The sequence below is a fragment of the Armigeres subalbatus genome, chromosome 1 (genome assembly GCF_024139115.2).
Source record: "Armigeres subalbatus isolate Guangzhou_Male chromosome 1, GZ_Asu_2, whole genome shotgun sequence".
Classification (NCBI taxonomy): Eukaryota; Metazoa; Arthropoda; class Insecta; order Diptera; family Culicidae; genus Armigeres; species Armigeres subalbatus.
In genome coordinates this window covers 4,580,218-4,593,631 of record NC_085139.1, presented here as the reverse complement: position 1 = coordinate 4,593,631, position 13,414 = coordinate 4,580,218, and the positions used below count along the sequence as shown (strand labels likewise).

The window sequence follows — 13,414 nt, the reverse complement described above, 5'->3', positions numbered from 1 at the left end:
AGATCTCCAAATTGTCCTGGAGTATGAATTAAATGGTCTACCGAATCAACCAAGACTTCCACGATGTCCCCAGCCGCGGTGTCAACCCAATTTTATCTTCTTAGTTCATACCACGAAAAATGGAGATAGAAGAAAAAAAGAACGTTGTTTTTGGCGACCGACTCGGCAACGAAATAAGGACTATGATTGGAAACTCAGGACCCTAAATAAACCTGGACGAGTGAGCCTTCTGGCTCTTGAACTGCAGAAGGTTGGAGTGAACATGGCCGCTATTCAAGAAGTCCTATGGCCCAAATCCGGAGAACGTGAATTCCGAGCCGTGGTCCCCACGACCGACACGCTAACGCTCAGGTTGGTAGAAAGGATTTTTTCCGTCCCATAATCGGTAGGGAGAGCCTCCGCTACCAATGACAATGGCCTACGGCTCCGGTAAATTTCGCTGCTACCAGAGGGATTAGTAGCACCTACTTTGCACGAAAGAACATCCGAAAGCACACCTGGAGACACCCAAATGGTGAAACTTGCAACCAGATAGACCGTGTTCTGGTGGATGGGTGCCATTTCTCGGATGTTATCGATGTGCAGACATTCAGAGGCTTGAATTTTGACTCTGATCACTACCTCGTTGTCAGTAAAATTCGATCACGGTTGTCAACTGTATCGAACGAAAGATCACAGCGAACGATGCGTTACAATATCCAGCGATTGTCGGCGGAGTATCGGCTGAGTACCGCCAGAAGCTCGACGAACGGATAAGTGCAATCAACGTTAGCGACAACATCAACGATCTATGGGAGTCGATCCATGGAGCGGTGAGCACAACAGCACGAGAAGTGGTAGGCACTGCACAGAGGCGACCCAGGACGGGTTGGTTCGATGTGGAGTGTCAGAGAGTGACAGACGAGAAGAACGTTGCCAGAAGCTGGATGTTGGTGTCAGGTACCCGAACGAATAGATATCGGTACAAGGAAGCAAGAGCAGTCGAAAAACGAATCCACTGAAGGAAGAAAAGACAAATGACTTGACAATGTGACTTGATTTGGTCGCATATGAGTCGTAGTGGCTAGTATATGACAGCGGTTCTCAACCTGTTTCTTGAAAGGTATCCCTTCGAACTTTTGCTTGATTTGAGGTACCCCCTCTCGAAAGTAGGTTTCCAATCCTGTTGAAAACATAATTCCGAGCCCTTTTTATTAGAGGCTTCTGAGCCTCTTGTAGAGAGGCTTCCGAGCCTCTTGAAGGCGGTTTTCGAGCCACTTAAATGAAAGCTTCCGTTGCATCTTGAAATAACGCTTCTGAGCCTCTTGATAGTATGCTTCCAAGAATATTGAAAGAAGAATTGTGAGCTTCTTGAAGCGAGGCTTCCGAGCTCTTGAAAGGAGGCTGCCGAGCCTCTTGAAAAAACGTTTCCGAACCACTTGAAAGTAGACTTCCGAGCCTCTTGAAAGCAGGCTTACGAGCCTCTTGAAGGCGGTTTTCGAGCCACTTAAATGAAAGCTTCCGTTGCATCTTGAAATAACGCTTCTGAGCCTCTTGATAGTATGCTTCCAAGAATATTGAAAGAAGAATTCTGAGCTTCTTGAAGCGAGGCTTCCGAGCTCTTGAAAGGAGGCTGCCGAGCCTCTTGAAAGAACGTTTCCGAACCACTTGAAAGTAGACTTCCGAGCCTCTTGAAAGCAGGCTTACGAGCCTCTTGAAAGAAGGCAACCTAACCACTTGAAAGGAGGCTTCCGAACCTCTTGAAAAGAGGCTTCCGAGCCTCTCGAAAGGAGCCTTCCGATCCTCTTGGAAAAAGGCTTCAGAGCCTCTTGAAAGGAGTCTTTTGAGCCTCTTGAAAGGAAGCCTTCAAGCTGCTTGGAAGAAGGCTTCCGAGCATCTTGAAAGGAGGTTTTTGAGTCTCTAGAAAATTAGGCTTTTGAGCCTCTAGAAAAAAAAGCTTTTGAGCTTCTTGAAAGGAGGCTTCCGAGCCTCTTGAAAGAAGGCTTCCGAGCCTTTTGAAAGGAGGCTTACAAGCCTCTTGAAAGGATCCTTCCAAGCCTCTTGGAAAGAGGCTTTGGGGCCTCTCGATAGGAGGGTTTTGAGCCTCTTGAAAAGAGGCTTTCGAGCCTCTAGAAAGGCTCTTGAAAGGAGGCTTCCGAGCCTCTTGAGAGGAGGCTTCCGAGCCTCTTGAGAGGAGGCTTCCGAGCCTCTTGAGAGGAGGCTTCCGAGCCTCTTGAGAGGAGGCTTCCGAGCCTCTTGAGAGGAGGCTTCCGAGCCTCTTGAGAGGAGGCTTCCAGGCCTCTTGAGAGGAGGCTTCCAAGCCTCTTGAGAGGAGGCTTCCGAGCCTCTTGAGGAGGAGGCTTCGAGCCTCTTGAGAGGAGGCTTCCAGGCCTCTTGAGAGGAGGCTTCCAGGCCTCTTGAGGAGGAGGCTTCCAGGCCTCTTGAGAGGAGGCTTCCAGGCCTCTTGAGGAGGAGGCTGAGGCCTCTTGAGGAGGCTTCCAGGCCTCTTGAGAGGAGGCTTCCAGGCCTCTTGAGGAGGCTTCCAGGCCTCTTGAGAGGAGGCTTCCAGGCCTCTTGAGAGGAGGCTTGAGGCCTCTTGTGAGGAGGCTTCTGAGCCTCTTGAGAGGAGGCTTCCGAGCCTCTTGAGGAGGCTTCCAGGCCTCTTGAGAGGAGGCTTCCAGGCCTCTTGAGAGGAGGCTTCCAGGCCTCTTGAGAGGAGGCTTCCAGGCCTCTTGAGAGGAGGCTTCCAGGCCTCTTGAGAGGAGGCTTCCTGGGCTCTTGAGAGGAGGCTTCCAGGGCTCTTGAGAGGGGGCTTCCAGGCCTCTTGAGAGGAGGCTTCCAGGCCTCTTGAGAGGAGGCTTCCGAGCCTCTTGAGAGGAGGCTTCCGAGCCTCTTGAGAGGAGGCTTCCGAGCCTCTTGAGAGGAGGCTTCCGAGCCTCTAGAGAGGAGGGTTCCGAGCCTCTTGAGAGGAGGCTTCCGAGCCTCTTGAAAGGAGGCTTCCGAGCCTCTTGAAAGGAGGCTTCCGAACCTCTTGAAAGGAGGCTTCCGAGCCTCTTGAAAGGAAGCCTGCAAGCTGCTTAGAAGAAGGCTTCCGAGAGGCGTAAAAGGATGCTTCTAATCCTCTTGCAACGAAGCAACCGAGTTTTAGTGAAAAAAAAATCATTTTGTTCATTCGACGTTCTGTTCGTTTTATATTTTGTTCCGCAGCCCTTCATACATTGTGCTGGTTGTGGAAGGCAGGATTCAATTGGGATTTATTGATCGCATTACATATTATGTACAATATAAATTTTTGAAATAGAAAATACGCAATTATCAATACTTTATCAATGAATTTTGATTGAAATTGTAAAATGTCCGCCATTACGCATTTTTGTCCGAGGTACCCCCTAGGGCCAGCGAAGGTACCCCCAGGGGTACATGTACCCCAGGTTGAGAACCGCTGGTATGTGACAAGTGTGCTACTCGGGATATTATGTCGAAAATATGGGAAGACGAGGAATTGCCTGCTAGCTGGTTGGACGGCCTCATTTGCCCTCTCTTAAAGAAAGGGCACAGACTGGAGTGCGTCAATTACCGAGGAATAACCCTTCTTAATTCGGCGTACAAAATTTTGTCCCGTATCTGGATAAATCTGGAGATATCTGGAAAGAATTCCACGTGCTATACATTGAGTGGCGTTCACACAGCCTCAACCCTAGATCTTCCTCGACAGACGGTGGAATTCGATGGGCTACAATACAAATTTCCTTATCTGAAGGGGTTGCCAGTATCCAGCTACAAAGACGCAATTCCGAGAATATTCATTGGTCTAAAAAATACTAAACTGAAGACGACTCTCAAGCTTCGGGAAGGTGGTGGCGACGAACAAGTCACAGCAAAAACACGGTTGGGCTGAACTTTATACGGGGAGTCAGGAGCAATAGAAATTGCGTCATGACACCGAGTCTTGCGCGTCAAAAGAAGCAGATCTCCACGAATTATTGAAATCTTTTTTTCGCGATCGGGGGAGGGTGTTGAGGAAAACGAAATGATCAAATAAAAGACAGAGAGACGAGCGCGAGAAATTCTGGGAGCGACAACGGTGCGCATGAAATCAGGAAAGTTTCAAACGGGCCTTCTATGGAGATACGACAGAGTAGAATTTCCCGACAGCAAACCGATGGCGGAGAAACGACTGCGATGCCTCAAGATTTGGCTATGCAAAAGTCCAGACTTATTCGAAAAGGTGCAGCAGCAGATGATCGATTATGTTGAAAACGGCTATGCTCGTAAGACCACCATGAATGAATTAGAGCAAACTATTCCACGTCAGGTGTAGTATTTACCACTAAGCGTAGTCCACAATTCCAAAAAGTCTGAGAAGGTACGTTTTGTATGGGACTCCATTTTTTTCTTGTGTGCAATATTGGGTACAAGTTCCGTAGTAACGACGACCTGTAATTTTCAAAAGGGATGTAAAAATGAGTCGAATCGAACGGATCCTTAAAAAAAAAGACAGAATCACCGTCTTCGACCAAAGGTCGCACAGACTAAACATTTAACATCTAGCATGAGACAACGGACAGGACATTCACACAACACCCAGTGAACCAGTGAGGGGCAGCAGGGACTATATCCAAGGGCTTGACGACCCCTCCCCAGGTTTTCTGCGAGTTGTGGCGCCTGCCTAGGATGTGGTGGGGTTTGACAGTGGGCCCTGTTAAACCTCTATGAAAAACTGCATGTATCCGCAAGTAGGCTCCGCCAAAGCGACCGTGTGCCGCTCAAAGCGTACAAGCTCAAGTCCTGGTGTTAGGTGGGACGCTAAACAGCCCTGACACGACGGCTCTTCGACAAGACAGGAGGTTTGCGCAGGCCCAACGACATTTAAGATAATACGACTCGATATAATCGGCAACGAACTAGATGATCACGATTGGAAGCTTGGAACATGGAACTGCAAGTCGCTAGGTTTCGCAGGTTGCGATAGGATAATCTAAAATGAATTACAACCCCGCAGCTTCGATGTCGTAGCGCTGCAGGAAATCTGCTGGACAGGACAGAAAGTGTGGAAAAGCGGGCATCGAGCGGCTACCTTCTACCAAAGCTGTGGCACCACCAACAAGTTGGGAACCGGCTTCATAGTGCTGGGAACGATGCGTCAACGCGGCGCGATTGGGTGGCAGCCAATCAACGCAAGGATGTGCAAGCTGAGAATAAAAGGTCGATTCTTCAACTAAAGCATCATCAACGTGCACAGCCCACATGAAGGGAGACCCGACGATGAGAAAGAAGCGTCTTATGTACAGCTGGAGCAGACATACGATGGATGCCCACTGCGGGACGTCAAAATCGTCATCGGTGACATGAACGCTCAGGTAGGAAGGGAGGAAATGTATATACCGGTCATCGGACCGGATAGTCTGCATACCGTACCGAACGACAGCGGCCAACGAAGCATCATCTTTGCAGCCTCCCGCGGAATGGTAGTCCGAAGCACTTTCTTCCCCCGCAAGAATATCCACAAGGCCACATGGAAATCACCTAATCAAGTAACGGAAAACCAAATCGACCACGTTCCAAACGACGGTAATTTTTTCTCCGACATCACGAACGTACGCACTTACCGCAGTGCGAATATTGAATCCGATCAATACCTCGTTGCAGTATGTCAGCGCTCAAAACTCTTGACGGTGTGCAACACGCGTCGGAGTCGTCTGCCGCGGCTAAACATTGGGCGGCTACAAGACCCAAGACTGCGCGCAGCAGCTGGAAGTGGCACTCCCAACGGAAGAGCAGCTAGGCGCAGCATCTCTTGAAGATGGCTGGAGAGATACTCGATCCGCCATTGGGAGCACCGCAACCGCTGCACTAGGCACGGTGGTTCCGGATCAGAGAAACGACTGGTATGACGGTGAATGTGAGCAGTTAGGTGAGGAGAAGAATGCAGCATGGGCGAGATTGCTGCAACACCGCACGAGGGCGAACGAGGCACGATATAAACGGGCGCGGTACAAACAAAACTCGTTTTTCCGGAGGAAGAAGCGCCAGCAGGAAGATCGAGACCTGGAAGAGACGGAGGAACTGTACCGCGCTAATAACGCACGAAAGTTCTACATATGTTGTTGAATCGTTCACGTTGAACCGTTTACGTAAGGGCCACGTGCCACAGCCCGATATGTGTAAGGACATAAATGGGAACCTTCTTACAAACGAGCGTGAGGTGATCCAAAGGTTGCGGCAGCACTACGAAGAGCACCTGAATGGCGATATGGCAGACAACGGTGGCGGTATCGTAATGAACCTAGGAGCACGCGCAGGACATGCGACTTCCGGCTCCGAATCTCCAGGAAATCCAGGAGGGGATCGGCCGGCTGAAAAACAACAAAGCCCCTGGAGTTGACCAACTACCAGGAGAGCTGTTTAAACACGGTGGTGAGGCACTGGCTAGAACGCTGCACTGGGTGATTACCAAGGTTTGGAAGGATGAGGTTCTGCCGCAGGAGTAGATGGAAGGTGTCGTGTGTCCCATCTACAAAAAGGGCGATAAGCTGGATTGTAGCAACTTCCGCGCAATCACATTGCTGAACGCCGTCTACAAGGTACTCTCCCAAATTTTATGCCACCGACTAACACCAATTGCAAGAGAGTTCGTGGGGCAGTATCAGGCGGGATCGATCGGGACCAGCTATAGCAGCTAATGCACGAAAATGGATTTCCGGATAAACTGATATGGTTGATCAATGCGACGATGGATCGGGTGATGTGCGTAGTTCGAGTTTCAGGGGCATTCTCGAGTCCCTTCGAAACGCGTAGAGGGTTACGTCAAGGTGATGGTCTTTCGTGTCTGCTATTCAACATCGCTTTGGAAGGAGTAATACGAAGGGCAGGGATTGACACGAGTTGTATGATTTTCACGAAGTCCGTCCAGTTATTTGGTTTCGCCTACGACATTGATATCATAGCACGTAACTTTGAGAGGATGGAGGAAGCCTACATCAGACTGAAAAGCGAAGCTAAACGGATTGGACTAGTCATCAACACGTCGTATATGATAGGAAGAGGCTCAAGAGAGGTCAATGTAAGCAACCCACCACGAGTTTCTATCGGTGGTGACGAAATCGAGGTGGTTGAAGAATTCGTGTACTTGGACTCACTGGTGACCGCCGATAACGATACCAGCAGAGAAATTCGGAGACGTCTCATGGAAAGAAATCGTACGTACTTTGGATTCCGCAAAACGCTCCGATCGATTAGAGTTCGCCACTTTACCAAACTGGCAATCTACAAAACGCTCATTAGACCGGTAGTCCTCTACGGACACGAGACCTGGACGATGCTCATGGAGGACCAACGCGCACTTGGAGTTTTCGAAAGGAAAGTGCTGCGTACCATCTATGGTGGGGTGCAGTTGGCGGACGGTACGTGGAGGAGGCGAGTGAACCACGAGTTGCATCAGCTGTTGGGAGAACCATCCATCGTTCACACTGCGTGGTTGGTGAAGTGCAGCCAGGTTGGCGGCAATACTACGACATGGAGTTTCGGATGAACTGATACGGTTTATCAAGGCGGCGATGGATCGGGTGATGTGCGTAGTTCGAGTTTCGGTAGGAGGGTTGCGGCAAGTTGATGGTCTTTCTTCCTGCTATTCAACATCGCTTTGAAGGGAGTAGTATAAAGGGCAGCAATTGACACAAGTGCCATGATTTTCACGAAGTCCGTTCAGCTATTTGGTTTCGCCGACCAATTGATATTACGGCACGTAACTTTGAAAAGATGGAAGAAACCTACATTAGACTGAAAATGGAAGCAAAGCGGATGTGGACTATTTAGTTATCAACACGTCGAAGACGAAACACACAATTATTTTTTTTCACCGAGATCTCAGCATTGTTGTTTCATTTTCCTGGGGTGGGCACCGTCGAGTTTAAGCAAACATGATTATTGCCGAGATCTCAGTAAAAGTGACGTTTCGGCTACTGAGATACGGAAATATTTTGCTGAGACTCAGTAATAAACGAAATTTTCTGCCGAGGTTCTCGAGAGAACAATGTTAGCCACCCCCCACGAGTTGACGAAATCGAGGTGGTTGAATAATTCGTGTTTTGGGCTCACTGGTGATCTCTGATAACGATACCCGCAGATAAATGCAGAGACGCAAAATGGAAAGAAATCGTACGTACTTTGGACTCCGCAAAACGCTTCGATCGAACGGAGTTCACCACCGTACCAAACTAACTACAAAACACTACATGGCAATTTTGAAAGGTATGGTGCAGCTGGTGGATGGTACATGGAGGAGGCGAGTAAACCGCGAGTCAGCTGTTGGGAGAACCATCCATCGTTCAAACCACGAAAATCGGAAGACTCTGGTGGGCCGGGCACGTAGTCAGAATATCGAAAACAGTAACCCAGAGAAAATGGTTCTCGATATTGAACCAACTGGAACAAGAAGGTGAGGTGCGCAGCGAGCAAAGTGGATCGATCAGGTGGAAGACGATTTGCGGACCCGCAGCAGACTGCGTGGTTGGCGACATGTAACCAGGGACGGAGCTGAATGAAACTCTGGCCTTAGTCTGAGAAAAAAATATGCGACAGTATAGACCGCGAAGATCTATGGGAAATTATGGACGAGAAAGGCTTTCCCGGGAAACTAGCCAGACTGATCAAAGCAACGGTGGATGATGTGCAAAACTGTGTAAAGCTTTCGTGCGGACACTCCAGTTTTTTTTTTCAAATCTCGCCGTGGACTAAGACAAGGTGTTGGACTTTCGTCCCTGTTGTTCAACATTGCGCTAGAAGGTGTCATGCGGAGAGCCGGGTGGAACAGCTGGGGTACGATTTTTAACAGATCCAGTCAATTTATTTGTTTCGCAGATGACACGGACATTGCCGGTCGAACATTTGCAAATGTGGCAGAACTGTACTGCCGCTAACCGCATGTCGAGCACATCTGTATATGGAGGCCCATATACAGATGTGCTCGACTTGCGGTTAGCGGCAGTGTACACCCGCATGAAACGTAAAGCAACAAAAGTTTGACTGGTGGTGAATGCATCGAAGACAGAGTACGTGCTATTGGGCGGAACCAAGTGCAACAGGGTCCGCCTTGGAAAAATTGTTACGAAAGCCGGGGATACTTTTGAGGTGGTCTGTGGCTACTGTGGGTTCCTTAAGAAACTGCTATCAAAAAAGATTCACATCCGCAACAATTGCGTCATGTACAAATCGCTCATAAGACGGTAGTCCTCGACGGACACGTAACTTGCAAGCACTCGGAGTATTCGAGTGACGGGTGCTTAGGACCATCTTTGGTGGTGTGCAAGAGGACGATGTGTGGCGGTGAAGGCTGAACCACTAGTTCCCAAAATAAACAGAGCTCCCTTCGCATCAATAGTTAAACCAAAAACACTTTAACGTTATGTTTATGTATAAGATAAATAGATATATAGTTTAATAGATAGTAGATGGATAGTAGACTGGCCCAGATTAGTATGGGGAGAAAAAAATGTTGTCGAATTCCACGGGGCACCCCCCAGAATTGTGTCTTTGGGTGAGAAAATCAATCTCTGAAAATTTCAGCTCAATCGCTTGTTGCATAAGCTGGCGCATTTGATTTGAAGTTTGTATGGGGATTTCAGCCAAAATGTATAGGAAAATACACCTCCGTCACTCATTCGATCTGGAAATTGGTTCTGATTGCTCGATTGACCTCAGAACTGCAAAAACGGCAGTTGGTATGCTACAGAACAATTTCACAGAACATTGCATGATGATTAAATGAACTTTTATATAGTTTTCGGCTGGTTTATTAGGAGCTGATTTGTGTATTTTTGGATTTTTTGATCGAATCGCATCAGCCAAAGCCTATATAAAATTTTATTTAATCATCATACAATGTTCTGTGAAATTGTTCTGTAGCATACCAACTGCCGTTTTTGCAATTCTGAGGTCAATCGAGCAATCAGAACCAATTTCCAGATCGAATGAGTGACGGAGGTGTATTTTCCTATACATTTTGGCTGAAATCCCCATACAAACTTCAAATCAAATGCGCCAGCTTATGCAACAAGCGATTGAGCTGAAATTTTCAGAGATTGGTTTTCTCACCCAAAGACACAATTCTGGGGGGTGCCCCGTGGAATTACTCAACTTTTTGTTTCCTGGGCCAGTCTAATGGATAGTTACCAAATTATTGGCTAATATTATCACCTTTGTTTAAATCTAGTCTGTGATCAAAGCATCGAACTGCAAGCAGGTGACATGTGAACCATCATCCGCTAGCAAGCCAACCTCGATTAGTACGGTCACTCCGCTCAGTGGCAAATATTGACCTTCCATGTCCAAGTCGTAGTTGAAAACCTGTCCTGCTGACACCGGGCACGTTCCGGCAGGGGTTCCAATCGAACAAGCATCTTCCAATCCATCCGGCATCGGGAATGGGATTTGCAGGCCAGCCAGCCGGATCGTGATGTACGCCTCGAGTCCGTTGGTGTTCACGGGACTGGTGATTCCGATGCCATGGGCGAGCAGACGTTGTCCGTTGACAATCGGACAGGGCGATCCGGTGCAATCGTTGACGTTCACCGACTGTGGCACGCCGGCACCGTTGGGGCACTGGCGAACTGGTGTCTGGGCCAGGATGGCCGGTACCATCAAAGCGGTGATCAGCAGGAATTTGAACATTGTGTTTGCGTTTGTCAAGGTTGACTGCATCTCGATTCGCAGGGAGGTTCAGTTTTAAAGGAGTGCCTTTTGCTGAAGATTAAATAATCAGGAGGAGTGTAATCATTGTAAATATATTTTTAGCCTCATACGACTTAAGATTTTAGGGGGTCAAATTATAAATCACTCCCGATTCCATCGACTTTCAAAGACATAACATTATTATCAAAATACGAAATTCCCAACCATGTAATTGTCGAAGAAAAATAAATTCTTCAGAAACACGAAGCTTCAGTGATTAGATAACATCTGCTCGTGCAGTGGTGCAAATTTATCGGCATTTAGTGTTATCTTCTCTTCTTCTTCTGCTTCTTCATTGACATTACATCCCCCATTGGGACATTGCCGCCTCGCAGCTTAGTGTTCATTAAGCACTTCCACAGTTATTAACTGAGAGATTTCTAAGCCAAGTAACCATTTCTGCATTTGTATGTCATGAGGCCAACACGACGATACTTTTATGCCCAGGGAAGTCGAAGCAATTTCCAATCCGAAAATTGTTTAGACCAGCACCGGGAATCGAACCCAGCCACCCCCAGCATGGTCTTGCTTTTTAGCTGCGCGTCTTACCGCACGGCTAAGGAGGGCCCCATTTAGTGTTATCAACCGATTGTAAATAATGGAACTGATAAGTAGCGATTTAAAAGCACATTTTTGAGCTTTATGTGTACTTCAGAGGTAACGCCATCTATGAGTAAATTTGATGGAATCCATTGAGCGAATCGCATAATGTAGCGTGCACATTCTCAAATATGTTGGACCAGCATTGTTTCTGTCGAAAAATTATTCGACTGCTGCATTATTTACCCGTGTATGAGTTGTTTGAGAAACCGTTTGAAAGTTTGGCAGCTTGAGCAGACGTGAGCGCAGTACCAATGTTGTCCAGAACTGCTTGAGCGTTTGTAGTGAAGTTGCTGAAACACTCATACATTTTTGATGATTGATACTCAGATCATTCGTGTGTAATATTCTTCGTCGATCAATTTGCTTTTTGCCTTTCTGGTAAACTAAGTATACGTAGAAGCTATATGATCACTGCTGACAGGCACTGTTAAACGTATTTTTTACGTCAATCATTACTATTGCGCAGAATCTATTGCCACACCTTTTTTATTGGATGCTTTCTCTGTGACTTCAACGACCGCCTTAATTGCATCCACCGTCGATCTGCCAATTCGGAGTCCGAACTGCTTCTCCGATAATCCGATCTCGCCCTTCATGAATTCAGCCTATTAAGGATAAACCTTTCCAGAAGCTTCTCCATTGTATCCAGCAGGCATATGGCGGATGGCCCTATAGGGTGATGGATTCCCCGACGGTTTTCCAGGTTTAGGCAGTAACACCAGTTTCTTAATCTTCCACGTATTCGGAAAGTAGCCATCTGCTAGGCATCTCTGCAGCACCATCCGGAACAAATCTAGAAACGCCAGTATCGCAGTTTGGAATTCTATCCGGGCCCGGAGCTTTCTTCATCTTCAGATCTTTCGCCACTGATGACAGCTCGTCGTTGGAGACTTGCATACCTGAAGGCTAGGGATCAGGATGGGAATCTGAAAATAATCGTGGGAGATTGATTGCGATTGCTATTGATCTTATATACTAATAAAATGAATTATTGATAGGGTTTGCGGTAACATATGCCGGCCCCCGTTGAAAGGTTAGGCCTTTCAACCAATCGTGTATACATACTTCGATTCACATCTTACACTAATACTACGGTCATCACTGTGCTGCTTCTCCTAACAGGCGATTTTCCTCTTTGTTTGATTTGAGTCTTCTTCTAAACGTTAACGTCATCGTTAAGGCTCGAGTCAGGTCGCCAGGCTTGGTTGTGGGTTTGGCGGCTCCTGATAGGATCATCCTGCCTGGTATGCTCAAATGGTGGAACACCTGTTAGACGTCGGGCTTGGGCGCACTTGAACCGGGATAGAGTCGCCGTCGATGGATCCAGGATACATGCCGGAGTACAAAACATTCCTTAATTTTTGGAAATTTCAATGACAAACAATACTTACAAGGCTCGTTGCGCAGTATGACAATACCACGATGGTAGGCGTCAGTGCTAAAAGGCCTCTGAAACCTCCTTGGTATGCGCAGGGCGCACCGGAAGCACGCAATTTTTTTATATGGCCCGTCGAAACTCTCCGTCGGCTGTCTTCACGTCGACGACCCTGATGTTGCCGTCAGCTTCACGAATGGCTTGGGTGACTCTTCCATATCGCCACTTTGCGGAGGAAGATTGTTATCCTTGAGGGGCACCATTGTGCCCACTTCGACGTTGTTCCGGACCTGAGTCAACTTGGTGCGTGGGTGAAGGCCAGACAAATAATCCGTAGACCAGCGTTTCCATAGTCGTCGGAGGATCTCTTGCGAACGATCGAGGCGATTCCAAGGAACTTCGGAAAAGTCAGGCTCAGGGAAGGACGTCAAGGGTCGATGAATTAAAAAGTGACCCGGAGTCAAAACGCCCAGGTCGTTTAGGACGGCGGAGATCGGAGTAAGTGGTCTGGAGTTCAGACAGGCTTCAATACAAACCAACAACGTGACGAACTCATCTTGCGACGGAACGGAATTGCCAACGGTCGAACGTAAATGCTGCTTAAATGATTTTACCGCCGCCTCCCACAACCCTCCGAAGTTCGGACGGAATGAATTTGAAGCGAATTTCGTCGTTGGCTGTTTGGTTCACAATCGCATTCTGGTGTTGTGGAATCCATTGTTGTGGAAT

General features: G+C 47.8%; 1 protein-coding gene across 1 annotated transcript; it reads right to left on the bottom strand.

Annotated features, from left to right (window-relative positions):
• Positions 1 to 10,185: 10,185 nt before the first annotated feature.
• On the bottom strand, positions 10,186 to 10,647 carry LOC134205926 (uncharacterized). The gene has a single exon (XM_062681632.1). It carries the CDS (start codon positions 10,645 to 10,647, stop codon positions 10,186 to 10,188), a length of 462 nt encoding a protein of 153 aa, XP_062537616.1.
• Between the last annotated feature and the right edge of the window lie 2,767 nt (positions 10,648 to 13,414).